This window comes from Trichoderma camerunense, assembly GCF_050948025.1.
Source record: "Trichoderma camerunense strain CBS 138272 chromosome Unknown V8C40scaffold_29, whole genome shotgun sequence".
In the NCBI taxonomy this organism is placed as follows: Eukaryota; Fungi; Ascomycota; class Sordariomycetes; order Hypocreales; family Hypocreaceae; genus Trichoderma; species Trichoderma camerunense.
Window position 1 is genome coordinate 36559 of NW_028145341.1, and position 27039 is coordinate 63597.

Genomic DNA, 27039 nt, shown 5'->3' on the forward strand with positions numbered 1-27039 from the left:
TGTGAGATGCAGGTTGAGAGTTCTATTATAGATGTGCAACACCAAATTTAAACTGCGCTTATTATCAAGGCGCAATCAGCTAATCAATATTTACAACAAATGTAGAAACTGAATGAAGCAATCACTTTTGCGCCCTAAATTTATATGACAGGAAACAACCTCCCTGAGCTGTATGGTTACCTATGCACAGATGGACCTGGGAAGGGTGGTTTATGTAGCCAGATTTTACCTTTCCCTTCTTCAACTGCTGGTTCCTGAAGAGGGGATAGCACCGTGCCACAAGCACAAACACATTTTCACCGTCCTGTACATCCATGAAATCGGATGGCAACCTTACCAACAGTTGTCAGTATCTCTGCGCTTATTAACTGGGCCGATGGTCCCAAAGTGGGAACTGAGTACATGTAACCATTGAGGTTCAACTCGCTGAGCCCGCTCAGCCCGCCCAATCCGCTCTGTCCGCTCAACAATATATGATATGACAATGGACAGCTGTCAGATACCCATATTAACCCCCACAGATTATTGGAGAGTTGTGGCCCTTTTTGCACAGTTCTAAGCCCGCAACAATCCGACGGTGTGAACTGAATGACTCCGTGCATGCATTTAACTGATTACATATTACTAAACGGGCTTCTGGTCAACTAAACATACGATTGAGTTACATGATCTCGTGAATCCATAGAAAGGATCCTTGTCAGTAATGAGCTGACGATATAAGCTTATTTGAGTCTCATCAACATGCCTTCTTCAATATATAAATGCTTAGCTCGTTCTTTTCCTTTCAAATCTCCTGTAACTTCATCTCAACTTCCACAACTCAATCTTATCACAAGGTTTCCAGAAAATATTCCAGGTATGGCAACACCATCCTGCTTATAGTACACCAAGCCAAAATTAACCTCAGTTGCAGAATGCACTCCGTTCTAGCCTTCGGTCTCGGCCTCCTCACCATAGCCCCTGGCACTCTTGCCGCAGCTCCCCAATGCGGTGTTCGCGTTGTTTCTAGCCAGGGCTTGACAAACTGGAAACAAGGACGATGGGATGGCTTCTGGGCTGCCCGTGACTGGCTCTGTAACAACACTCCCTGCAGCGATGGAACGTATACGACGGCAGATGGCTTGACCAGTGCTCAGACCAGAATTGCGCCCAACATTGGGTGCAGCCCGCAAAGCTGCTGGAACAATTTTGAGGCCATTATTGATGACTGCATGGACACGGCGCACGCACACAGCACGAATGGTGGGCAAGTCAGTGATTATAACGGAAACGCCTGGTACTGGATATCGACCGACACAGTGCTTGAGAATGGAAACTAGAATATATTTCGCAAGGCTTTTAATTAGACTATTATATACATTGAAGTATTTCCATTGGCTTAACACTGAATCGAATTACGAGTGCCCATCTTCTGAGATGTTGAAATGATGTGACACATTCATCAAGCATTATAAGAGGTGGGAAGTTGTCTGGTGAGAAACCACCTTCATAATCCTTCTTCACAACAGAACAACTGAGCAAATAGAAAAGCACCTGTACAAATTGCTTCATGCGCATAGATGGGCAAAAATAGAAAAAGACCAAAAAAAGAAGTTTTGAAGGGTATTGAACCCAACCCGATTCGAACGGATAACCTTCAGGAGATTCCGAGCTGGAATCTGACGCGCTACCGTTGCGCCATGGGTCCTGTTGAATTTAGTTGAGAAAAATCAGTCTGTAAGCTTTTGGCACTGAGATGGCGCCAATGGCTTGGTCTAGACCAACTTCGTCTACTTCAGACTGCAGCGAATCGCTAACGTATACCTACTGGTATTGGACATTTCTTTATTGCTCTCTCAGCAGAATTAGGAGCTCTATTAGTATTTTGATGAAACTGAATTGTTGGGTAATTATATTTCCCATGTCTGGTCGAAGCTGCTTGTGAAAAAAATCTGCTCTCTTTGTAAGAAATAAACGGCAAACACATCTAGCAATATTAGTTGGCATAACACTCATATTTGAGCCAGTGCATGTGGTCCTAATGGAGTCATAGAGTATCTAGCTTAGATTCGATTGAGCCATTTGGCAAAAAGGGTTGTACATCTTCTCGTTTTGTCATAATCTTCCATAATTGTGTCCAATAAATGTAACCTAGGTAGTAATAGTGGTATGTGAGTATCGCACTCTACTTTAGTGCTCTGCATCCACAGACAGAGACCAGTATGTGTAGTCCGTCGTGCAGTCATGTGAAAAGGTGCCGCAATCATCATTGCTGTAAGATTTGGTTCACTCAAAAATGCAACAGAATTGAAGTCATGAAGAAAACAAAAAAAAATTCATGACTTTGAAAACATACACACATATTTCGGCGGTACAGCACCTGTGTAATCCAATGCCCAATATCCGGAATGCGTGCGATCGGCACCCCAAATTTGTAGAGGGGCTTATGAATACAAATTTCTCGGTCGGCATTCACAGCGGACCCATGGCGCAACGGTAGCGCGTCAGATTCCAGTTTATTTGGAATCTCCTGAAGGTTATCCGTTCGAATCGGGTTGGGTTCAATACCCTTCAAAACTTCTTTTTTTGCACCTTTTTGCTCTCATCTTGCTCAGGCGTTGTTTGAGTTTCAAAGTTTCAATATCTCAATTTGGTGTTTAGTGATTAGCCCATGTCACCCAGTTGTAGGGCGTCTCACGTTTGTCCGCCGTAAGATCATGTGTCGCAGACGGTGTGTGGCTGGCGTGGTAAATGGCATCATTGCTAGTCTTGGTCGAATCGTGTGGTGCATACGCTGTAAGCTGGTCTGTTGGAAGCTGTCTTTTGCTATACCATTGGATCTTCTCAATTGTAATGCGACGGCTGAATCCCACCTGGATGCTAGAATTTTCGCTGCATTGTGCTTACTCGTCGCCTTCAATCGTTCCAAGCTGTGGCCCCGTGTTCCTGTCGCCTAAAATTTCTGTGAGATGAGATGGATACAGTTCTTTAGTATAAAGGCATTAACGACTGCCAACTGGTTACTCATACGGCGCACATAGCATGAAACAACATGTCTGATCACGTTTCTCGGATGGTACATCATGTCTTTCGCTATGCATTCCTCAGTGATAATTGGCACGAGATTCGGGTGACCTCGCGGGCGAAGCCTCACTCCATACTCGCTTCGCTATCAAACTGCTAATCGTCGATTCTCACTAGAAAGGCTTTTGTTGTTGCTGCCGCCGTTATAGCTGCATAGTTCTGCCAGCTATCGTCCCTGTGGCCATCGGCATAATCGCATACGCCCTTGATAGAGATATATGGAAAATTTCCCCAGCCACCAAGTCTGTCCTTGTCAAAGGCAATAACCCCTGCCTGATCTGATGCCTTGTCTCGCTCCAGCCCGTTCTTCACGACGATTTCACCCGATGCAATCTTCCCAAAGTGTATAATTGGCATCTGAGGTCCCCAAACAGTTTCTTCTCGAAAAGTTTTTCGCAGGACAAGTTGCCGTTCGTCACACCCAATCTCTTGGCAAGAAGCTTTGCGAGCATAGCTGCAAACAGCATCAGGGCCCCCATTACATACACTGCAATCGTCAGCCGTGAAGTGGTGCTTGTGAATGTAATGTGCCTCAAACAGGCGATCTTTTAGTCCTGTAACGCTATATTTGAATTTCGTCTCTTTCAACATCTTCCCAATAGCGACTTCTTTAGTTTGAAGTTCAAAGAGAATTCGGTGCATTTCTGCCCATAGGTTATCTTCACTTGCGTCTAATTGGGAAAATGAATACAGAACTTGTTTGGCTCTGTTTTCCAGGGCGTTTGTGCGTCTGAATCTGTAAGTTCTACCAGAGTCGAACCTGTTGATGACAACATCTCCTAGCAATATTTCGACCTCTTTTCCACTACGATTAAATTTAGGCGCGCCTCCGCAAATACCAACTCGTAACAAGAGCGCTGATTCTGAGTTTGTAAATTGAAACTGCGCTGTAGTAGTAGTCACAGCATCAGCTAGACTTCTTGTATGGGGCAGGAGAGCAATCACAATGTTATGCCTCCCAAGGCACCCAGTGGTGTAAATGTTTTCGTCTTGCTCGTTCCGTTCATAATCTTTGTCCCAAATTCTGTCCAATATGAGACAGGCTGCGTCATACTCAATTAAAAGCACACAGAAAATGGCAACATCAAAACGCGCTCTTGCTGTTTGGATGCTAACAGACGGAACAGTTTCGGCACGGTCCGCGTCGGCAGGGGGAAGCTCCTGGGATATAATCGCCGATCCACCTACTGGAATTTCGTCCTCTCCTTCTGTTGACCTATCATCACTGAAGTCGCTATTATTCTTTGTGAAAGGAGTAGCAGATTCGAAATCAATTTCTCCTACTAGATAGGTAAAGATTGTCTCCAGACAATTTTGCTTTTTTTGTGTAAATTGCTCTGCAAGTTCATGGAGCTCTTGATCAAGCCTCTTGTGTGTTTCTTCTGGTATAGATGGGCTTTTCTCAATAATGAACTTTGGCGCTTTAAGCTCGGGATACTCTGTAGGTATATCAATCTTTATCTTCATGAAGATGCCTATTCCATCTTTTCCCCATGGGCCTTTGAGCGAGGCACTCAGCGTCAAGTTGTCCATGTCAATATTGTCCCACCTGACGTTTGGAGTCAGAACACTAATACGCAGGATCTCGTCTTGAATTGTGAGGGGCTTGTCCGATTGGCCATCAGAGTCATCTTGGTCCGGCGAATTTTCATCCGTGAGCTGCTGTATAATGACAATGGCTTCCTCAAGGTGCGCAGCGTCTTCAGCTTTTGAGTATTCGTCGCTGAGAAGTGCCTCAAGTTTGTCTGATAGAGTAGATAGTTCTGTGTCCCCTTGGTATTGCTTGATTGCCAGTCTTATCAAGGTCTTATCAGAAAGCTGTTCTCGCAGACTTGGTGGGTCGTCTCGACCGGCAGCGTCACAGAAATAGCTACATGGACCCTGCAGACCTGGTGGATCGCATTGCATGACAGTGCCACCGATATGGCTACGTGAACCTAACAACCTCCTTGTGTTATGTTCAGAACCGCCATCGCTGTCTGCATTTTCTGTGCTATCAGACTCTGATTCTGATACGAAGTCCAGAATAGTGCCTCGCAAGCCAGGCTTTTTGCCCGGCTTTTTGCGGGGTACACCGGCTGCTGTTAGTTGCACCCATTCGCCGTCGATGTACGAGTATTTCTTTTGCGCCTGGCTTCGAGAGCCTGGGGCGGTTCCAGGGATATTTTCATTTGATATCGAGTTGTCGCTATGCAAGTAATCTCCTTGTTGGGAGTAACGTTCGTCGTCATCTGGCCAAGGCAATGACCGCAATGCAAGGTCGCGGAGATGTAGTCCAACATGGTCCTCAAGGTTATCGGAAGTCCCAATGCAGAATGGACAATCATCAAACACAGTGTCCTTTGGACGTGAGCTGTTCTCTGCAACCAATGATAGCTGGTCGTTCCTGAATTTTCCTGGGTGTTCAATCTTCATATGCTCAATAAATCCATTCTCACTGTCGAACTCCAAAGCTTGTGTATGTGGTTTGGCAATACAGTACCATCTCATTAGATGGCGTGTACTCATGTGGGTAAGCCATTCCTTTCGAGATGAATAAATTTCGATAGGATCATCGCATTTATCAACAACGCAAACATATGGATATAAATCTTTGTTGACATGATCTCTATTTGTGTGTTAGACATTTACAACTTCACCCGCATGGGGTAGTTATAGAAAGAGATGAGACATTCGTGTGGGTACTCACGCCCAGGCCTTTCGGTTCAAAGCAATCTTGCTCGGAAGAATAAGACAACAATAGTCGCAGACGAAATCCTCACCGAGATTGGCCCCCTTGGGCGAAGGTGGTACGAGCAACATGCTTTGCTCATTCAGTGGAGCAGTGCTTCCTTTAGATATGCCGGATGGTGCTAAGACACGTTGGCGGATGTTCTTGTCGACAGTAGTTGCTGTCAATCGTGATGGCGCCGTTGTTATTGCTTCTGGCTCCAACACAACCACCTTCTCATTTTGAAATGGGACACTTGGCTCTAGAGGAGTCGGCATTAATTTAGTCGATGCCAACTCAAGGCTTTTGGTCTTGGGTTCGACTTGAGGCATCTTCCAACGGTGCTGCTGAGATCGCCTGTACATTATCCGCCTTCGCCTTACCAACATTGATGCTGCTAGTCGTTGGACCAGAGTGTCTTGCATGCCGTTAAATTCCCGCTTAATTAGTTTTGTGTAATAGTCTGTCAGAGTATCACTCATATCGTTGTCGTCGTCATCCTTAAGTATGAACTTATCAGCCCTTTTGTGTTGGTTGGCAAAACTGGCTTTCCTGACAAGATTAGACAACCTATGGAGCCAATCAATGCTCTGGTGGATTGATTGCAAAAGTTGTGTAGTATTCCAGTCTTGAAACGTGGCCGCCGTTGTGGACTTGGTGGATGCGGAGATACCCGGCTCTTCATCTTCATCTTCCTTGATGGACGTTTTGGACAGATCCTGCTTAGCAGCATCATGTACTTTTTTTTTCATGTTTAACATAAATAGCATGGATATTTCGGTGGAATTGAAGGAACATACGCTGTTGCAGCCTGCTCTCGATTGTGATTAGCTGTCTTGTGAAGGAGTCTTTGATGTCGTTGAAATCCCGGAGCCGATAATCTAAAGAAGAGTGAAGGTCCGCAAAAACGCCTATATTGGATGTCCAGAGCTTGAACCGGCCGAATTCGTCAAGCAAGCCATTTTGATCGTCTGAACTTTCAGTTTGGGCTAGAAGTAAGATGGCCTGGGAAAATAGATCGACACAAGTAGCAGCACGTTCGCGGATGGTAACATTTTGAGACATGGCAAATTCCCTGTACCTGAGAAGCGATGCTTTATCAAGTTGATTCAAGTGTTGACCGGGAGTGAAATAGAACAACTCGTTTATTGCTCTTACATGGATTGTGCTGAGAAATGCGGGGTTTTGATAACGACATCAACCATTCGCTGCCTGACTTTTCAAATTCCCCCGCTCATCTGCAGCCTTGTTGCACTCAAGTCTAGAACATATCCCGTCTTCGTTTTTTTATATATTGATGGTTTAAATATTCCTTCTTTCACTTCCCTTCTCATTCTTCCCACAAGTGTTATAATATGGGCGGTGTTGTCTCATCCTCAAGCAATACCACGGATTCGGGCGACTGCCTCAAGCTCGTCCTGTACGTCTTACCCATCCTGAGGGAACTCGTCACATGCTTGGAGAAGGATTTGAGCCCGCGCGATAGACGTTATGGGTATTTAGGTAATATATACACGGCTGCAACGGTACTGAATGGCCATCTTGGCGCCATCGGAGAAGCCGAAAGGACACAATGGTTCGTAGGGCAAATCGCAAGCTTGGCCGACCTACTTGAGGAGGTCTTTGACAAGATCATCGACTTTACGCCACTCCAAAAAGAAAATGTATGAAGCCATCAGATGCTATTGTGCCAGCTTGTCCACCTTAAAATGCCGCTGACTGACCGACCTCGAGCCATCTAATGGCCCATCATGCAGGCATCCGCGGCTTCTGGCTATGCAAAAGCTTGTCCCAACCACTCACGGCTGGGAAGAAAGTCTAGCTAAATTATCGATTGTCCCCATCAAGTACCAAAATATTGCATGGGATTATCTCCAAGACGCCTTGGAAAAGCTTTCGGATGAGCTTCAACGATTCGGAGATGACGTATCAAGCATTGACAGACCACAACCACCTATGGCTTCCCTGGGAGCGTCAGGTGAACTCGTTGCATTTGCCGATCGTGTTTTTTCCTTGGTGCACATAACTTGTGACAGGTGTGGAAGTGCACCTCAGCGTGAAGTAAGGCTTAGGATAGGGACCTACAGAAGAGAGAAACGACGTGAAGACGAAGGGGTGAACTGCCTGAGCATATTGCTCGCGCCTGTTGCAGCTGAATACAACTGGCATGAGGTCTCAGTCCATGATATTCAACAACCTGGGTAAGATAACATACTCAGCTAACACATGTGTGCCAATTCTAACCAGTCAAACCAGGAGGAGACCAAAGGTCGGATTTGCCGGGCTAGAGGGAACACCAAAGTCCACAGAACTATGGCGAATTGACAATCCAAAGACTCATCAGTGCATTTGCACACTCTTAGATACTCATTCAAAATCCAGATCCGACTTCTGGAGACTAAACATCATTCTGGATCCTGCAGGTGAAGGGATGCAGAGCCATAAGCCCGACGAGAGAAGACACAAGCGTGAAACATTACAACAAGAGGTAAACCTCAACACTCTAATAGCATCTCAGGCCAAAAGATGGACAGCAATGGCAAAATTTACGCTCAGCCTCACCCTCTGCTACTCCCTTTTCCATTTCTATGGTGGATCCTGGACGAAAGAGCGATGGAGCCGAAGGAATATTGTTTTCTTCGGGGACGGCACTCAATTTCCTTTGCGGCCTTTTCTATCATCTGATCCTCAAAAGTTGTGCGGCCCATTGTATGATCCGGATGGTTATCACAAGTATCCCGAATTCCTCGAACTCGGCCTGATTCTGCTGGAGATCCATCTTGGGCAGAAATTGGAGTCCTATTTGGGGTACGACGAAGACATTTCCAACTACGACGACCTCTGGTGCAAGACCTTGGAACTATTCAAGGAGTTGCGGCCCGATTTCATCTCGACTGTGTATCGGGACGCAATCCAAAAATGTCTGACGGCAGACTTTTCCATCAATGATTCATGCGATGAGCAGATGCTGCGAGATTCGCTCTTCAACGATATCGTAAAACCTCTTGAGGCAGAAGTTGAGACAATCTTTAAAGAATTTTTGTCTATGGATACACTTGATGAAGAAGCAGAAAAGAAAATTAACCTTGGATCAATGGCACAAAGCATGTACCTTCACCCTCGCCCCGAAAGCACCAAAACACTCTCTCCTCCACCTACTCACGATGATACTTCCTCCCTCCTGAACAAGCAACTCACATCACCCCATCTTCAAAAGACCATTCTTACCATCTCTACGATTTATCCACACCCAAATTCCCGCGAAGATTTCGAAATCGCAATTGTCTGTGCGCTACCGCTCGAATATGATGCCGTCTGCATTCTCATTGACGAGTTCTGGGATGAGGAAGACGATCAGTATGGAAAGGTTAAACGAGACCCAAACAGATATACAACTGGGAGGATTGGCAACCATAACATTGTTCTAGTACTTTTACCCGACATGGGAAAGGTCGGTGCGGCCAGCGCAGCCGCAAGTCTTCGACTGAGTTTTCCGGAAGTGAAGCTTCTCCTGTTAACTGGTATATGCGGGGGTGTGCCTGGTTCTGGAACCGCGAAAGAGCTTGTTCTTGGAGACGTCGTTCTGAGTACATCTGTTTTTCAGTACGATTTTGGTAGGCGTCACGGCGATAAGTTCGTGCCCAAAGACACCTCAACGGACAGCCTTGGAAGACCTAGCAAAGATATTCGAAGTCTACTCAAACTCTGCGACACAAACCGCGGGAGGAGACAACTTGCGAAACAGGCATCCCTATACCTTGAGCAATTACAGAACAGTGCCTCCATGGAACACCCTATAGATCAGTATCTCTGTCCGGGCGCTGCAAATGACAAACTGTTTCAGGCTACTTACGTTCACAAACACTACGGCGAACCTCAGTGCCCCTGCAAGAGTCCTTATGAGACTTGCGACAAGTCTCAAAAATTATCTTGCCACAAATTACAATGCGACGAGAAGTTTCTCGTTGAAAGGCGTCGGATAAAGCACAAGCTGCAGTTAGAGCAACAAGGACGTAACAAGGAAGCACAAGCGCCTGCGATATTTCTCGGAACCATAGGATCAGGAGACACGGTAATGAGATCTAGCGAGGACCGCGATCGAATCGCCGAGGAATATGACCTTATCGCATTTGAGATGGAGGGAGCGGGCGCTTGGGATGAGCTCCCTTGCATTGTTGTGAAGGGCATTTGTGACTATGCTGATAGCCACAAGAATAAGATGTGGCAGCATTTTGCTGCTGCTACGGCAGCGTCTGTTATGAAAGCGCTTCTTGAGAAATATACTTAAATAATTTGCATGTCTCATAGGTAGATGAAGCATAGTTATGTTTAGAAAACTAACAAGTTATTAGATTTGAGGCTCTCATCGGAGCTCTGTACGCAAGCGCGAACATGAGTAACGACTCAATTCAATCTCCAAACTTATTCTCCCTCTTTTCTCTAGCAAGCAGGCTATGAGTCTCAATACGATGTGGACTCGAATGCGGATGAGGCTTGGTCTCGAGGGAATCTTGGACAACGCTTTCGAATCTGTTAGTATCTCATCTCTCCAAGTGCTGGTAAGAATGCCAATGAAACCCTTGAGGCCTTGTTTCTTCCATGCACGTGTACGCATCCGCCACCCCACCACCTCATTGTTCTGGATGCCTTTGAAGGAACGAATCATGTATCGCTGATTTCAGCCGCAAAAAAAGGGGTCTGAAGGATACCCCAGCCCCATCACACTTGGAATCCCACATGGCTTCCTCTCTTCCCCCCTCTCCCTCTCTCCCCCTCTCTCAAAATTGGCATTGTCACGATATTTTCTGCATAGTGTGTTATCGTTATGGCCGACTTATCAGCCAAAGTACTCCATACATATAGCCATTCATCTTGTGCCAGTCTGCCTGGATATGGGATTGTGATACAGGCCAGCTCAAAGTCCTCAGATGTCATGAAATACTGCCTATGACCCTTATCACACCACGCGATCCGCTCGACGCCTGGAGGATTGATTCCTACCAATTTTAGGCTAATATTGTTTCGCTTAACTAACCTATCAATTGTTTCATTTGAAGAGCTTGGTAGATGATCCTCCTCGCTCTATCTACTATAGTTAGTAATTTGACAAAACCAGGCGTGGGTTGCACGACGCCTGGGATTCGCAACCCTGCAATACGATATCACAAATGTTGCTAGACTTATGCATGCTGCAGCCATCAGGCTCTAGCATTGTTCAACTGGCAGGCCCTACTTGACAAGCAATTACCACTATTCTCTCTTATACCCATCTTTCTCTCACCTTTCCTAAATTCACGAGGCGAGAAAAGTCTAGGAGATTGTATTGAGTCCCCATTGTGTCTTCACCCTCGAAATTGGCACCAGTTCTGAAATAAAATCCATGACAGCTTAATCCGTGACAGCCCCGAGTTTACCATGTCAGTCAAAGAGCACCCGGATACGGTCGCCAGTCTGGACTCGACAGAGGCCAGCAATCTCAATTTTACCCATGAGACTCCTTCCACAAAAGAAGCATTCAAAAACACCATTTTCCAAGTGCCTGAAAGTGACACGCACTATCAAGCCGCGGAACAAGGTGAAGAGCAAAAATACCATGATAAGGTAACATCTCATTCATGTAAATGGACCGTGAACGTAAACTTGAAATGAAGCGTATTCCAAAAGTATCTCTAACCTAAACGAGATTGAAGGGCCTGCGTCTTACTAGAGGATTTAACTCTATTCGAAGTCGATTTACGAGGCGAAGGAACCAGGTTTATTCGCGGCCGGGAGCTGAACGTGACGATCCTAACGAAACAGAAAGTAATCACCATCATTCCAGTTACCAGACTGAAACTGGGCGGCGGCGGCGGCGGCTTCTCCCAAGACTGTCAGCACTTGCGACATGGAAATGGGAGATGCTGGCTTTACTCATCAGCATCTTATGCATGGCTGCTATCATAGGCATCTTAGCCGCGATGAAAGACCAACGGTCTACCGCTTGGCACGTTGGATCAATCACCATCAACGCAGCCATAAACTTCCTTTCGACAGTATCCAGCATGACGCTTGGCTTTGCAGTACCTGCCTGTTTTGATCAAGAGAAATGGCGATACTTGAAACAAACTAAGAGGCATCGACTTCAACACTTTACTCTACTAGATCGGGGCTCTGGCGGACCAGTTGGTGCTATCAGAGTTATTTGGTCAATCAGATGGCGTTTAACCGCATTGGCATCTGTTGTTATTATATTGGACGTTTTTACCGGCTTTATGCTGCAACAATCCGTCAAAATTGGATCCGCTTCCGAATATATAAACAACGACAATTCGCCTGCGTTTTATACGTATACTGAAAGCTTTGGTACAACTGTCCATGTTTCAACCGAAGATGGTATGGTTGCCTGTATTTCCTACTGATCCTTTTTCTCTTTCAAACAAGATCATGCATCGAGATATTGTCATACAATGACTGGCTAGTAGCTAACAAGTTGTTGTCATGGTTAGCTCAGTCGAGCCTGGGGTTTTCAATGCAAGCCGCCATCTTTCGAGGTCTTTCAGAAACGAGTTGGTCGAAATCGTACACTTGTGGTTCCAATTGCACTTGGCCAGCCAGCCAGTTGGTCTTGGGATTTGACAGTGCTTGCAGCAATGTGACAGCCCAAACAGACAACATCTCACAGATAGCGGCTTTGAGCAGGCAGAGTTCCGGGGTGTTAAATCTAACAACCCCCGGCGGTGTTGTATTCCCATATATGTGGCAGACTGGAGCGTCCAGCGGCAGAGTCACTGCAGCGTCCTTGAAGACCAACACATTGGGAGCTACAGCCATGGCTGCCAACGGCTCTTTCATGCAAGTTGCTTTTCTCAATGATTCTTATTTTGGCTATTACAGCGAAGACAGCATTTACGTCGTAGGACCCTCTACACCCGAAATTGTTGAGTGTACTTGGAGCCTGGTCGCTTGGAACTATTCGCTCGTCACCTCGGATGAGAGCAATCTCAACATTGGATCGCGAGCATTGATCCCACTTGTTGATGGTGTTTACCAGCAGTCAGGCACCGGCTTTATCACAACGACGGCCTCCCACATCAACTACACTGCCGGGGGCCATGACTTTTTTGTTAGCATGGATGCGGTTGAACCTTTGCAGAATTTCTTTGCCTCCTCAGCTTTCGAGGGTAATGTTGATTACGGTGTCGGCCATGGCGCCGGGGTTGGCGTAATACCAGCATTTATGAACGCAAGTTTCAGCGATGTGATGGACCGAGTCGCGCAAAGTATGACCGACAGCCTTCAACAGAACGCGACGCAACGTGCGTACGGCCTCATGCAGGTGGATTTCAACTACTTCCGGGTATACTGGGCGTGGGTTTCTCTGCCCGTTGCGGTGCAATTCTTAGCGCTGGTGCTTCTCATATGTACCATTCTCCGTAATGAGGAAGCCGGCGAGACGGGACAAGTGCCTATGTGGAAGTCGTCGAGAACAGTGCTTCTATTTCATCACTTTAACGAGGAGAATGATTTGCTATGCGATGTTCAGGACTTGAAGGAGCTTGAAGATATGGAGAAGACGATGGAAACAAGGTTAGGCTACTGATAGTTTATGGGTTGGATCGAGATTAATATAGGCTTGAACTTGCCAAATAAAGGGGCCATGCATGATTACGAGAACATACGAATGGAAAGACACGAACACAAGGCAGAATTCACTTGTCCACCAGTGTCTCAATCTAGAGCAGAGAAGTTGCCCAAGGGCGTGATGTTAGTTGCCGCCTCATACGGCAATTCCAATTTGGACAAGATTGTAGAACGGTATCAAGACTTATTGTTTGAAAAAAGGTATCGTCTAGCACAAATGCCCATAGGCCTGTCAAAGTCAAATGTCGGACATGGATTGCATCATTAGCCAAGATGCGGCACAGTCGGCTGAGTCCATGCCCAATTTATACGCACAGCCTTGTTTCTTCCTACATGTGTATGCACATGTTACAATCCAATCGTATGCCCCCAATTGATGTACCATGTACTTTTTAGCTGCAGGAAGAGGGGCTCAAAGGATGCCCAACTTCTTTAGAGTTGGGCATAAGGCTATTGTGAACATTCCATCAAATTTGTCACTTCTTCACCATATTGAGTATCTGCATCGAATACATGATAATAATCCGAAATATCTTAGGGACTATAGACTCACAGAACACACTTTTGTCGTCAATATGGCGGCAGATAAGGTGCCCCAACCAACTAACAGAGACGAATTCGAGATTGCAATTGTCTGTACAAGGGCGCTCGAATATGATGCTGTCTGTTTACTCTTGGACGGTTTTTGGGACATAGATGGCGACCCATTCGGCAGAGCCCAAGGTGATCTCAACACCTACACCACAGGATACATGGGCAAATATAATATTGTTGTGGTGCTCCTCTGCATTTCAGGCAAAGCCAACGCAGCGAGTACATCAGCTAGTCTTCGATCGAGTTATCCTTGCATTGAACTCCTTCTTCTAACCGGAATATGTGAGGGTGTCCCAGATGCAAATGGGGAAGAATTGCTGCTCGGCGATGTAGTCATCAGCGAAACAGTCATTCAGTATGATCTCAGCAGCCCGTTCAACCATGCACTTAAGAGAAGAAATACTCTTGAGGATCGCCAAGGGCGCGCGAACAACAATATCCGAAAATTTATCGCCAATCTTAAAACAGAGATGGGACTGCAGCGCCTAGAAGTGAAAGCGACATTGCATCTGGAGCAGATCCAGAGTCTTGCTTCGGAGGCAAAGTATCGACAAAGACGCAAAGGGACAACATACATGCACCCTGGTTCTGAAACCGATATTCTCTTCGAGTCAACTCATTGTCACAGACATTACAATTCATCACAATGTGTGTGTGCCGACTACAGCACAGGAGAAAACTCGCACACAGTGTGTGATGAAGCTAGAAATTTGGATTGCGAACAGACTGGTTGCGAACTCAGCTCTTTGAAACACCGAGATCGCCTACACCAAAAGAGCCTGCTGGAGGATGGTGGTAACTTGAAGGCTGCACAAATTCCGGCCATATTTTTCGGACGCTTTGGATCTGGCGACAAGGCCTTTAACTCAGGTGTTCACCGCGACTCTCTGGCTGAAACACATGGAATCGTCGCTTTTGAGATGGAGGGCGCTGGAGTCTGGGACGAGCTGCCATGCATCATTGTCAAGGGTGTGAGTGACTATGGAGATGGTCACAAGACAAGAAAATGGGCAGAGTGGCAAAACTTCGCCGCCGCAACTGCTGCGTCGGTTGCAAGGGCTTTAATTGAGCGCTACCCCCAGACCGATAAACCGCCTGTAACTGGGCTGAAGGCCGATAAACTGCGTGCCCAGCTTCAGGAAAACAAGGTTTGTCTGGATGCTTTGTTTATCACAAACCCTGAGGATGACAAGCAACGCATCGAGGACACGAAGGGGGGGTTGCTTCTAGATGCGTATATCTGGATTATACGAAACAAAGAGTTTATCCAATGGCTTGATGACCCTGAAACTCATTTACTATGGATCAAGGGCGATCCGGGCAAAGGAAAGACCATGCTGCTATGCGGCATCATCAATGAGCTAAAGACGACGAGCCCCAGGGGCAGCATCTATTACTTTCTCTGCCAAGCAACCGATGACCGCCTTAACAGCGCTTCGGCGATACTACGTGGCCTGTTGCATATGGTGGTTGTCCAGCAGCCGTCACTTATCTCTTACATCAGAGATGAGTACGATAAGTCAGGAAAGTTGACGTTTGAGGGCGCTAATTCCTGGGTCGTCTTGTCACGGATATTTGAGAAGATGCTTGGAAATAATTTATTAATGGAGCCAATCTTCATTATCGATGCGCTGGATGAATGTGTAACGGATTTAACACGACTTCTCGAAATGATAGTGAGAACCTCGTCGTCATCGTCTCGGGTGAAATGGCTTGTCTCAAGTCGCAATGAGGCGGATATTCAAGAGGCATTAGCAGCTGCAGAGAACAAGTCAACTGTGAGCCTCGAGCTCAATGCAGAATCTGTATCAATTGCTATAGGCACTTTCATTCAACATAAAGTGCAGCTTCTAGCTGACAAAAGGGGTTATAAACAACTTACACGAGAAAGAGTCCAAAGATATCTTTCTGATAACGCAAATGGGACTTTTCTCTGGGTTGCGTTGGTATGTGCCCTCTTGGAGAAAGCACCACGATCTGATCCTCTCCCAAAATCGGCAAATTTCCCTCCAGCGCTTGATCAACTCTACGAACGAATGATAAGTAGAGTATGTGATTCAAGTATATCGGACATTGGCGGAAGAGTTCTAGCAATCGCTACAGTCGCCCACCGACCTCTTACCAAAGAAGAATTATTTCCTTTAATCAATACGGGCCATCGTAATGAAATAATACAGCCTTCTGAGTACGACTGGGAAGACATGCTGGGCCACTGTGGCTCCTTTTTGACTATGAGAAGTGGCACTATATATTTTGTCCATCAGTCTGCCAAAGACTTTCTCGTCAAAGAAGGAAGCCAACGGTTATTTCCGGATGGCATGGAATACGTTCACAGAGAGATCTTCGAGGTGTCTATTGCTTTTATGAGAAGCATTTTGAGAAAAGACATGTATGATCTAGTCGATCCTGCTTTTTCGATGGATAGCATCTTGCAACATGCCTTGCGCGACGACCCACTCGTTCCTATCAGATACGGCTGTGTATATTGGATTGATCATTTTGAACAATCTATTGCCAAAGCTGGAACAGACACCAATGGTTCTTCTGGGAGTTATGAATTGATATATGACTTTCTCAAGGAGAAGTTTATTTACTGGGTAGAAGCTTTGAGCCTCCTAGGAGGAATTTTCGACGGCATAGTAGGAATGCAACGATTGGAGCAACTGGTTGTAAGTCGTATACGAGCCACTCAAGCTGAGATCTACTTCTAACCTACTGTAACAGGCTAATTCTAAAGCATCGGGGATACTTGAGCTTGTCAAAGATGCTTGTAAATTTATTCAAACATTTGGCAATGCTATCGCAGACTACCCTTTACAAATTTATGCGTCAGCCTTAATTTTTAGTCCAACTCGAAGCATTATTCGTCGTCAGTTCAAAGAACAAGTTCCCAAATGGATTCAAACATTGCCCGACGGTGAAGCCGAATGGGATCCATCTTTGAAGATGTATGAAAGTACTATGCCGATTAGAGGTATCGCAATTTCTTGCTGCGGAACGTGGATAGCTTCTAGCCATCCAATGGGCTCTACTATATGGGAAACTTATTCTGGGAAAATAATTCGAGTTTTACATGCAGCTCAAAGCCGTAATGCACCCAATTACGCTTATGAAGACAAAACGCTTATTTCCTTTTCTCCTTGGAATAGAGAGGAGCTAGTATCAAGCTATTGGAAAGATCGAAACCATTGTCAATTAATGGTTTGGGATGTTACAACGGGCACAGTGTCGCGACAGCTTCGAATCGAAGGCTGTATAGCATCAATGTCATACCTAAAATCTGCACGCGATACACTTGGCTTTCTCTCCTATACCGCCGAAATCGAAAAAGACGAACTAGGGCATTCTTGGTATGTCAGTCGAATGCTCATTGCTTCAATTTGGGATACCAAGACAGGCCAAATGATTAAAAGGATTCACTTGCGGGAACCAAGCCCTCGTGCATGGTCTTCCATATTCTCGCCCGCTGATGACAATAAAATAGCACGTTGCGGAGGTTCTGGCATTGAAATCATTGATATTGATACTGGAAGTACCGTTCATCTTCTTATGGATAACATCAGCGGCATCGACAGCATGAAAATTTCTCCGGATGGTTCCTTTCTGGTCGTTAATAAAAACATTCGTAATGATCCACAGTCAGATACATCATCATCACCAAAACATTCGTTCGTTACTATACTGTCAGATACGTCGTCAGGTGAGATTATATGGGCATTTCAAACTGAAGATTCCATTTATGACTCCACTTTCTCGCCCGATGGAAAACTGCTAGCGATTGCTACTTTCAAAAGCATTGAGCTTTTAAGCACAATTTCTGGAAAATGCTTGTGGAGCATCTTAATACGTAGCGACCAGTTAGCCTTTTCTTCTGATGGCAGTAAGATCTTTAACGCTCATGGGTACGTGGTCAACGTTCTAGACATAAGTCAGGAAAGCTTCATCGGGACGAATTCAGGTGATAACTCCCTTGACAAAAATATCATCGATATTGACCGCACAATTTCTCTGTCGCTGAACGGGAGACTTGTCGCATCAAACTTCAAAAACAGACCATTCATAGAGATTTTGGAAATTGGCCCAAAATATCCCACTCGTTTTCTGAGAAAACCCGATCTCATTCAGAATGAAAGTTTGCATCTTTATTTCTCTCCTGATTCAAAAAAACTGGTCGCGACTTCGAAGGATATCATCGTACTATGGGATGTTTCCTCTACACTAGCGGAAATTATCTTCATGTGCGAAAAACGCTCCAGGAGCATTACCTGGCTTAATAAGTTCATTTTTTCGTTAGACAGCACGCGCTTAGCTATCCTGCTCTCCCACGAAGATTCCTTCAGCGTCCAAGTATGGGACACAGACTCTGGAAACCGTTTATTGCATTTGGAAAAAGGACAAAAATTATTGGGCGGTCCCCATATCTGTATTTCACCAGATAACGGACGACTAGCAATCTCATACTTGGGAGACTTCACAATCAGAGTCGAAATATGGGAGATTGCCTCAAATTCAGCCATTCAAGCGATAGACTTGAGCTGGCAGGATTTGCATAACAATTTTCAATCGTCAAATCCTGACCTAGATTCCAGAGGTTCGTTCGACGTGGAAATTCAAGAAGATGGAAAGGCGCCGGATCAGGTGAAAGAAGAGACGAAAGAGAACAACAAGGAGTATATGAAGGCTCAAGTCCCATATTATATTACCCAAAAGGTACAATTCATCGAAAAGGGACACCTAATCTTTGATCTATCAGGGTATGGTGAAGAGGATATCCGAGTTGTATTACAGACGAGAAGGGACCCAGAGCTCACCAGCAACATGATGATACCCTTCAGAGAAATAAAAAGTTACGAGCCGAACCCCCATACTTGGATCAAATTTAATGGGAAAAGAATTATATTGATACCTCGAAAATACCTACTAGATGCGGTACATATTGCACAGGCCTGCATTGTAATCCCCCACCTCGGAGGGCCCCTTTCTATTATTCAATTTTGTCACAGCGAATTGCTCAAACAAATACCTCCCCCACATACATCAGTTATGGAGAACACGCCTTTGATACCAGACACAGAGAGGTTTACATATTTACAAGAGCTAGGAGACGACTGGAAGGTTTTGTACCGCGACATGAGTGAACCAGACGATAAGATGATGCAAAAGATAGAAACTGTTGATGATATCAACGACACACCAGAAGAAGCCGCACAAGAGGGCATTGTTGAGAATTATTCCTATTGGAAGTGGACGGTACTTGGCTTCTAGTGGAATTCATAGAGTCAACAAAGACTCTAGATTGCTGAGAAACATGGTTCTCTTATTTACTTTCCCATATATGGGTTTAAATGTCTTGTTTATTCCAATACAAAAAGGATGAATACCTGTCCAATCTCCAATATTCTACAGCCTAACATTATCACCAAGTAATACTTGTTGAAGGTATATATGCTCATACCATGTTACGAATTGGCGAATCCTAACTTGGGCTGTAGCATAATTGACAAAAGAGTCAAACATAATATTAATCAATACTTTATCAACGTATCTTATCACACAGAAACAGAAAAAGGAGACCAAAAGGGGCTGACCCCATCCCAACTCATCTCGCCTAACCAACACAGCCATATATTCATTTTACTATCATCAAACAATAAGAAATACCGCAAACAAAGCAAACAAAGCAAAACAAACCACAAGCAAAACCAGATCTGACTGACTAATGCCACCCCCCGCCTCATTCATTCATTCATTCAATCATACGAGCCGCTTTTCTCCCTGGCCCCTCCTTCCTCGTGATGCCAAAAATAACGCCGTCACCATGGATGCATCGTACTTCCGCCAAAAAAAAAAGAATCTTTTGAACAATTATCTTCAAAACCAAGATATGAGTAGTGAAATGCGCGTTGAATATTAATATGTAAAGACTGTAAACCCGCCCGCCCCCAAAGAGAGTTGATTGTTTTTAACTATTAAAATTATGGACTGCGACTTGATTGCTGCTCGTCGTCGCCATCTAATAAATGTTCGTCTTCTTCGGCCGCCTCGGCCTTCTTCTGCTTTTTAGGCCGGAAAAACTCTCCAATTGTGTCGCTCAGACTCCGTGCTCTCCCCCTTGAGATTTTCGCGTCTGTGCTCGGCCCAGCATCTTCATGGCCCAGGGCTTGGGGCAGATTGTCGTCTGAGTAAGGAATGATGGGCTCTTCCGCGATGCGCTCTGGTATGAGGGCATCTTCGTCGTCGCTATTAAAGAATAGACTCGCTCGAATGCTAGATCGTATGCGTCGTAGAGAGGATGCAGTCGCCTCTGGGCTGTCATTTTCCCGAAGTATGACGTCCTTGACTGCTGTTGTGACTGTGGAAGAAAAGGGAGAGGGAGAAATAAATGGTCGTGATCGGTGATTGGCCGATTTGGAACTATGTGCTGCCCGAGGTGTTACGGGTCGATCGGTGGAATGTGATGGAGTCACCTGAGGCTCCTTGAAAGATGAGAGAGGATGCGGTTGTACAGGCGTTGAACCCAATCCAGATCTTGTGAGGACGGATTCTGCTGATACTGTGCGAGTGCCTCGAGGGGGATCTGGGCTCACCCACAGGCCTTGCCATGGATTATTTACAAGAACATGTGCTTCGTCGCCGCTGAGATGCGCTGGAGAATGTGCTGATTCGAAATAATGCGTTGAGGGGGGGTCATGGGCGCCATGAGGCGAATCGGACTTGACTCTGTCGGCAAAGCTCACTCGCGACATTCTACTAGATCGGCGAGAGGGTGTTTTGGGAGTTGGCACGCTGAGGCGCCGCTGGTCATATTGTGGTTGAGGAAGCGCAGAGGAAGAGGCGCTACCGTCGTGCTGCGTAAGCCCAATGGTTTCTTCGATGCCGTCCGTCTCGGAGAGCATATCCTCGTCATCATCTCTGTGTTCTCTCCCACTAGTAATGAGAAAGACGCCAAAGAATGTGAGAAGACAGCCGCCAACAAACTTGGCAGCTTGCTTCTTATTCGTCTTTTCGAAATCGCGGTACAACACTGCGCTGCCGATGATGACACACAGTGTGAACATGACGAATTGAATGGGGATGACTTGCGTCGAGTCGAAGCGAGATAGAGCCTTGTTGACATAGCGAATCTGCATAATGGCAGTCGATAGTAGGATAAATATGAGGGCATATGTTACAGGCGTTGTGAAAGCCCCCACAAAGCTGGTGGAGAGCATCGATGATACACCTTTGGTGGCCAAGGCCGTATATCCACCTGCAAGGTCCGAGTCAGTATGAGATCCATGTAAGTGGTGGGTAGCAGCATGAACAACTCACCAAAGAGGCCAACAAGGCCGAGGTCAATCAGGATAGTGCGTTTGCCATATATTCTGCTAGCCCACATGAGCACGATGATGAGAAACGTCGTAACGCCAAGGTAGATTTCGAATTCCATCGTGGTAATTGCTCCCCAGACGTCGTGGGGATTCAGCTTCGTCTCCTCCTGATTCGCACTCAATACGACAGTGACAACGCCAGAAACGGCAATGACAACGCCCCAAAAATCGCGAACTCTAAACTTTTCGTGAAACATGGCGGGTGCAATGATGCAGTTGGACACCAGCGCAACGACTCCGAGAGGCGAGACGATGGAGGCCGGCGCAAAGCCATACGCTAGGAAATTGCCTGCTTCTCCCAACGTTATCAAGATCTGGCCGAGCCACCAGTATGGCGATTTTAGATAGTTTGACGATGGTTTTTTGTCGGATTTGGTATCGGTGTCGGAGCTTGCCGTCGTTGCGCTGGACTGAAACGAGGCCATCAGGGGCTCGTCTTCGGCGAAATCGTGCTCGTCGTCCGAGGGGTCATCGTACAGCCCTCTATCGTGGCCGTTTCCGTTTGTACTTGAACGGCCATTTTGGTAATGATCTCCTGTATCGTCGCTGATGATAGTGCCATAGACGCCGACCTGCGTGCTCCCATTGCTGCTACTGCTATGCGCTCGCTTCAAGGCTGCCCGAGCCTCTTGTTTTAGCCTCTTGCGCTCCTTGTGCAGGCGTGTGTGCGCATATCTCTGGACGTTGAGAGCAAGTGCAATCAGAACGTTGCCGACAATGGCCGTGATGATGCCAATCAGGGACGACCACCGCTGCAGGGCATCTTCGTCGTCGTCTCGCCCCGGGCTGTCTCCGGCTCCCAGGCCGCTTGTGCTTGTCGCTGTCGGTGCTGTGAATACGCTCGTCCACGTCGGCAGAGTCGACTCTGTGAAATCGGGTCCCATCGTCGCCGCCAAGTGAGGATGTGTCTGAGGACGAAGCAAGGCGGCAAAGGGGGGGGGATGAAGAAGCAAATGACGGTAGGATCGGAGATTGGTGGAGAAACGCGAAAGCGAAACTACACTCGCCAGAAGCCGCGGCAGATTGCCTGACAAGGTATCATCGGGGCGAAGAGCAGCGACAGTCGGTACGGGCGAGGATCATGATCTTTTTAACCAAGGCTGATGCAGAGGCTGAGCTGGACATGAATGAAGCAGTTCAAAAATGCGGTCCAACAGTCACGCATCATTATTGCTGTCGCGGGCTTGGCGCCGAATTTCCGCCTGCAGATGCAGATGACGGGAGGTACGTACCCCCACGCTATGTCATCACTGAAGACAAAATTTCTGAACGGCTCAAGGTAACTAAGACAGTAGAACAAAAGACAGCATAAAAGAAGAGAATTGATCATTGATGTAAATGCACAACAGAATTATTTATATCTGTCTATGCTTAATTATTAGGTTATTTATAGTAATCTTCCTGCCTCTTTCATATTGAGCTTGTCTGTTACAAAGAGTGCGTTTAAGTGCTTTCAATAACACCTTGAAAGCCGCCGAAAGGTTACATTCAACGCAGGGCGGTGACATTGATCAAGTACCCGACGAGTCTTCAAGCACAAAGCACACGCAGCTGCACCGCCACAGCCGTACCAGCCACGTCTTGAGTGCGTACATATGCACGCAATTTAGTGCTGTCAGGTACTTAACATGACGGACACTCCCGTTACATCATATGCCAAAATCCAAAAGCTGGGGCTAGCTCCTCAGGTCATGAGACTTCTGCTGTTGTCTCTCGATAAGACACTGTATCATCTTCTTCTTATCACCATCACTCAACTTCTTCTTCATCTCCCTTACCTTTGTCTGTCTCAATCCCTTATCTCATCCTCATCCTCATCCCTCACAGACAAACACCGTCAATGTCCTCGGAATGCCCCGCGACGGCGATCCTCTAGACGTCTTTGTTCGATTCAAGCAGCACGTGGACTCGGCCTTTCACTCCCTCCTCCAACCCCACCAGCCACAACTACCAGCAGACGCTCAATCTGATCTGTCAACCTCCAAATCACCGGATACGCCTATTTCTGACAGCTCTAACCAGCCAGCGCCCCTTGCTCCGGTCACAATGGACAGCTTAGAGTCTCGCCCACCGGCTCTAGACACCGTCTCAGTCGCATCATGGGCTTATTCGCCAGCCAATTTGCGCCACCTCAGACAGCCCGTCCCGAATGACCTGCCACCGCAATGCGACTCGTCCGTCTTCACGTTCGACGATGCTTTTGAAGACTTGCTCGCCGTTTCTCAGGGACAGCCTCTGCCTGACATCAAGTCTAGGTACAAGCAGAGGCTGCTGCTGCGGCAAATGTTTTCCAATGGCGAGCCTACCTGGTTCTGGCTTCGAAGGCTAGAATCTCAAGGTTTGCTTAGACGACCCACTCGGGAAGAGCTCTATTTCCAACCTCGAAATTTTGGTATTTGGGGAGACGATGCCGAATCTGAATTCCCCAACTCAAATTGGAATGACTGGTCTAAGCTTCACGAAGAACTCGATCGGAAAGCAGCTGAAGTATGGAACAGTGTTGCTGCAAGTGAGCAGTCTAATGGCCATAGCCAGACCAACGGTACCAGCTTCTTCGATGAAGTGCGCCAGACATTCAAGCAGCTAGATGATAGTTTCCATGGCCGTAATAAATCACACCAAGACGACCATGGTGACCAGCACCAGAAGAGCCTCCCCGATCACTTTGACGATCTCTTCTCCTCTCTTGGCTCGACCTTTGCAGAGGGCCACAAGACGTGGGACACTTTCGTCAAGAGCATCACGGATAACAAACCCGTGCCCACTGATATCTCAGCTTCTCCATCATCCAGTACGAGTGAAGAAAAGGTATATGACAATGGAAATAAGGAAGTTGTAACAAGAGAGGAAAAGGTCAACAGCTTCGGCTACTTGACTACAACGGTGACGAAGAAGACATTCGATAAGAACGGTAATGAAATCGGAACCGAAACACACTTTACTATGCGTCCGGCGGATCAAACGCAGAAAAATGAGGCGGGGAGAAATAATGATACCAACGTCATCGAGCGAGCAGACGCAGATGCAGAAGAACCGCAGACACAGGACAAGAAGTCGGGATGGTTTTGGAAATAACGGCTCTGCTTTACATTTTCCTTTTTTAACACCTTCTCAGCTCAAAATTCGTAGTATATTTTCACTTGGGCAGAATCACCATTCTTGAACAAAAAGCACATAGCCTCAGCTAAATTGACATTTTTTGAACCCACTACCGTCTAAAAAGAAATCTTCAAATCCATTATAGCCCGTGAGAACAGAAAGACTTATAGCTCGTGAAAACAGAATAACCATGTACAACAAAGAAACGAATCATGCCATTGGATATTAAAATAGACACCCAACAATTATGCTTTTCCCCTTGATCCCGGCTTCTTCTTGCGCATCAGCCTCTTCCGCGCAATCAGCTTCTGCTGAATCGCCTCCTTTGCGTCCACCGGTTTCTTCTCATTTTCTTTCTCTCCGTCATCTTCCTTGGCAGGCTTCTTCACCTTGGGGCCCTTGTTCATGTTTCCCTTGTTCTTCTTGCCCTTTTGCTTCTTCTTTGACGCAGGGGCCTCCTCTTCCTCTTCATCCTCCTCATCCTCAGAGGCATCAGCGGCGTCATTGTCCTTTGTCTTGGGCGCCCTAGAGGCATTCTCGGCATCCTGTCGTCGCTTCACTACCTGTGCGTTCTCAATGGCAAACTCAACAATCAAGCGCTGCTTCCTGCCATTGTTTCCGTCCAGCTCAAGACCGTTCAAGTATCTCAATCCCATCAGAGCCCAGCGGTGAGACGTGTACTCAATGAAACCGTAGCCACGGCTCTTGCCGGCTCCACTAGTTTCAGACACCTTGGATCCCTTGTTGTCCTCAAACACAATCTTGGCTTGCTTGACAATACCTTTGCGCTTGAGCTTACGGTCCTTCTCCTTATCCTTTGCATCCTTACCATCTCTGGCATTCTCCTCCTTGGAAAGCGGCTGTCGGCGTCCTTCCTTGACATCCTTGGCAAAGCCGACGACGGCCTTTCTAGCCAGCTCTTTCAGATCCTTGGCACCAATATCGTTGGGAATGTTTCGAAGAGCAAGACGGGTCATGCTGATGTGCAGCATGGGGTTCTTCTCAACAAGCTTCTTGCGCTGCGCCGCACTGGCTTGTCTCATCCGAACTTCAGCGTCGCTCAAGAGGCCGCGCAGAGGAGATCCCGCGCCGAGCTGGCCTTCTGATAGGAGGTACAATCGGCGCTTGTCCTTTTGCCTTCGCGCGGCGAGAGAGTTCTCTGCCAAGTTGGCCGCCTCATTCTTGCCCACGGCTTGGGCCACCTGCAAGACTCGGCCATCAAGCGTGTATTTACCGGTAGGATCGGCGTTTTCATCTTGAAGAATAGAGTGCTTGACACCTCCTGCGGTCGGCTGTGTGCGGCGAGGAGCACCGATTAAGCAAGTCTTTGCGTCGGCAGCATCAACGAAGCAAACAAAGCCTGTGCCGGCCGGCCTTTCGGTGGCCTTATCCATGACAACTCTGGCATATCGAACACTGCCGAAGTGGCCAAAGAAAGATTTCAGCTGCTCATCTGTAGCCGTAAACGGCAGATTTCGAACGAAAACGGTGGCAGAATTGTCCGTCATCAGCTCACGCTTTGGCTTCTCGGCTTCCTTTTCCTCCTCATCCTCCTCGTCGTCCAACAGCTTCATATCTTCGTCATCTTCATCCTCATCCTCGTCGTCTTGCTCCTCGTCTTCGTCATCTTCGTCTTCCATGTTTCCCATGTAGTTTTTCATAAAGTTTGCAAGATCTGATTGTAGCTGGTCATCACGATTCTTGACTTCACCATCAGCTCCAACTCCCTTATCCTTGGCAGTTGGTTTATCATCTTCATCCTCGGTCTCCTTGGCCTCCTTTCCATCACCTTCTGCAGTTTGTTGCTTGTCCCAGGTCTGCTTATCAACGGCCCAGTCGACGGCCAAGGTTCGACCGTCGATAACTTTGCCGTTGACAGCCTCGAGAGCCTTTTCTGCGTTCGGGCGTCCCCTGAGTGTGACGAAACCGAATCCCTTCAATTTTCCCTTGTTTTGTGGCAGATCGGCAAATTTGACTTTGCCATAGCTGATGAATAGCTTTGAAAGCTGTTCAGATGTCTTAATGCTCCACGGCAGATTTCGAATAATCAACTTGGTGGGTGGTGGCTGGTACGCTTCTCTACCCTTGCCCTGCTTCTTGCCTGCATCTTCCGAATCCGGATCGTCTTTTCGCTGTCTAGGTTCCGCGACTTCGATTCGAATGCGTCGGCCATCCCATTCTTTCTTGTCCAATGCCTCCTTGGCATCCTTGGCGTCGTCGGCATCAGCAAACGAAACAAAGCCAAACCCTCTCGACTCTTTCGTTTTTTGATCAATAACTACAGTAGCATGCTTGACAGGGAAATATTGCGAAAAGAAGTCTGCAAGGCTCTCGTTCGTAACGTTGGGGGGCAATGACCGGACAAAGATGGATCGTCGATCGTCAGTCTTTGCTTTCTTGGGAGTTCGCGAAATTCCACCGTCTGGGTCCTGAGTTTTCGGGGCAGTAGAGGTTTCGCCGTCTGACCTTCTGCGCTTGCGATCATTCGTAGGGGGCGCCATGGTGTTTGTTGTTGCGAAAACAATTGCAACAATACTTTGGCTGTGATGAAAACAAAGTCTGGGACAAAGTATCTCTGCTAAG

The 27039-nt window shown here is 46.8% G+C and overlaps 8 protein-coding genes and 2 non-coding genes across 10 annotated transcripts; 6 read left to right on the forward strand and 4 right to left on the reverse strand.

Annotated features, from left to right (window-relative positions):
• Positions 1-914: 914 nt before the first annotated feature.
• Positions 915-1319, forward strand: V8C40DRAFT_271184 (uncharacterized protein; the record flags this gene model as incomplete). Its single annotated transcript, XM_083220256.1, has 1 exon — positions 915-1319. The coding sequence occupies one exon, from the start codon at positions 915-917 to the stop codon at positions 1317-1319; it is 405 nt and encodes a 134-aa protein (XP_083067414.1).
• Positions 1320-1606: 287 nt separating this feature from the next.
• Positions 1607-1687, reverse strand: V8C40DRAFT_t202. The gene has a single exon. It is a non-coding gene; the product is annotated as a tRNA-Trp (tRNA).
• Positions 1688-2458: 771 nt separating this feature from the next.
• Positions 2459-2543, forward strand: V8C40DRAFT_t200. Its single transcript has one exon. It is a non-coding gene; the product is annotated as a tRNA-Trp (tRNA).
• A 526-nt stretch (positions 2544-3069) lies between these two features.
• V8C40DRAFT_258613 (uncharacterized protein) lies at positions 3070-6929 on the reverse strand. The gene is made up of 3 exons (XM_083218764.1): positions 6574-6929; positions 5753-6512; positions 3070-5671 (listed from the first exon to the last, which is right to left on the reverse strand). The coding sequence occupies exons 1-3, from the start codon at positions 6836-6838 to the stop codon at positions 3160-3162; spliced, it is 3537 nt and encodes a 1178-aa protein (XP_083067415.1). The 5' UTR covers positions 6839-6929; the 3' UTR covers positions 3070-3159.
• A 95-nt stretch (positions 6930-7024) lies between these two features.
• Positions 7025-10358, forward strand: V8C40DRAFT_258615 (5'-methylthioadenosine/S-adenosylhomocysteine nucleosidase family protein). Its single transcript, XM_083218765.1, has 3 exons — positions 7025-7437; positions 7508-7974; positions 8030-10358. Exons 1-3 carry the CDS (start codon positions 7129-7131, stop codon positions 10059-10061), a joined length of 2808 nt encoding a protein of 935 aa, XP_083067416.1. The 5' UTR covers positions 7025-7128; the 3' UTR covers positions 10062-10358.
• Positions 10359-11188: 830 nt separating this feature from the next.
• Positions 11189-13352, forward strand: V8C40DRAFT_284141 (DUF3176 domain-containing protein; the record flags this gene model as incomplete). Its single annotated transcript, XM_083222109.1, has 3 exons — positions 11189-11374; positions 11464-12145; positions 12259-13352. 3 exons carry the CDS (start codon positions 11189-11191, stop codon positions 13350-13352), a joined length of 1962 nt encoding a protein of 653 aa, XP_083067417.1.
• A 2953-nt stretch (positions 13353-16305) lies between these two features.
• V8C40DRAFT_284147 (WD40 repeat domain-containing protein) lies at positions 16306-19526 on the forward strand (the record flags this gene model as incomplete). Its single annotated transcript, XM_083222110.1, has 4 exons — positions 16306-16656; positions 16712-17687; positions 17718-17889; positions 17926-19526. The coding sequence occupies 4 exons, from the start codon at positions 16306-16308 to the stop codon at positions 19250-19252; spliced, it is 2826 nt and encodes a 941-aa protein (XP_083067418.1). The 3' UTR covers positions 19253-19526.
• Positions 19527-19931: 405 nt separating this feature from the next.
• On the reverse strand, positions 19932-22339 carry V8C40DRAFT_132501 (magnesium transporter NIPA-domain-containing protein). Its single transcript, XM_083211071.1, has 2 exons — positions 21299-22339; positions 19932-21236 (listed from the first exon to the last, which is right to left on the reverse strand). The coding sequence occupies exons 1-2, from the start codon at positions 22239-22241 to the stop codon at positions 19963-19965; spliced, it is 2217 nt and encodes a 738-aa protein (XP_083067419.1). The 5' UTR covers positions 22242-22339; the 3' UTR covers positions 19932-19962.
• An 855-nt stretch (positions 22340-23194) lies between these two features.
• Positions 23195-24565, forward strand: V8C40DRAFT_258620 (uncharacterized protein). Its single transcript, XM_083218766.1, has one exon. The coding sequence runs from the start codon at positions 23209-23211 to the stop codon at positions 24430-24432; it is 1224 nt and encodes a 407-aa protein (XP_083067420.1). The 5' UTR covers positions 23195-23208; the 3' UTR covers positions 24433-24565.
• V8C40DRAFT_258621 (mRNA-binding ribosome biosynthesis protein NOP4) lies at positions 24309-27013 on the reverse strand. The gene has a single exon (XM_083218767.1). The coding sequence runs from the start codon at positions 26955-26957 to the stop codon at positions 24702-24704; it is 2256 nt and encodes a 751-aa protein (XP_083067421.1). The 5' UTR covers positions 26958-27013; the 3' UTR covers positions 24309-24701.
• Between the last annotated feature and the right edge of the window lie 26 nt (positions 27014-27039).

Excerpts from the sequence above, each read along its gene's own strand:
- V8C40DRAFT_258621 (XM_083218767.1), bottom strand. The coding sequence starts at position 26,957 with ATGGCGCCCCCTACGAATGATCGCAAGCGCAGAAGGTCAGACGGCGAA.
- V8C40DRAFT_132501 (XM_083211071.1), bottom strand. The coding sequence starts at position 22,241 with ATGGGACCCGATTTCACAGAGTCGACTCTGCCGACGTGGACGAGCGTA. Across the intron at positions 21,237-21,298 it reads CGGCCTTGTTGGCCTCTTTG|GTGGATATACGGCCTTGGCC; the intron begins GTGAGTTGTTCA and ends CGGACCTTGCAG.
- V8C40DRAFT_258620 (XM_083218766.1), top strand. The coding sequence starts at position 23,209 with ATGCCCCGCGACGGCGATCCTCTAGACGTCTTTGTTCGATTCAAGCAG.
- V8C40DRAFT_258613 (XM_083218764.1), bottom strand. The coding sequence starts at position 6,838 with ATGTCTCAAAATGTTACCATCCGCGAACGTGCTGCTACTTGTGTCGAT. Across the intron at positions 6,513-6,573 it reads CGAGAGCAGGCTGCAACAGC|TACATGATGCTGCTAAGCAG; the intron begins GTATGTTCCTTC and ends TGAAAAAAAAAG. Across the intron at positions 5,672-5,752 it reads TTGAACCGAAAGGCCTGGGC|AGATCATGTCAACAAAGATT; the intron begins GTGAGTACCCAC and ends ACACACAAATAG.
- V8C40DRAFT_258615 (XM_083218765.1), top strand. The coding sequence starts at position 7,129 with ATGGGCGGTGTTGTCTCATCCTCAAGCAATACCACGGATTCGGGCGAC. Across the intron at positions 7,438-7,507 it reads CGCCACTCCAAAAAGAAAAT|CCATCTAATGGCCCATCATG; the intron begins GTATGAAGCCAT and ends ACCGACCTCGAG. Across the intron at positions 7,975-8,029 it reads CATGATATTCAACAACCTGG|GAGGAGACCAAAGGTCGGAT; the intron begins GTAAGATAACAT and ends CAGTCAAACCAG.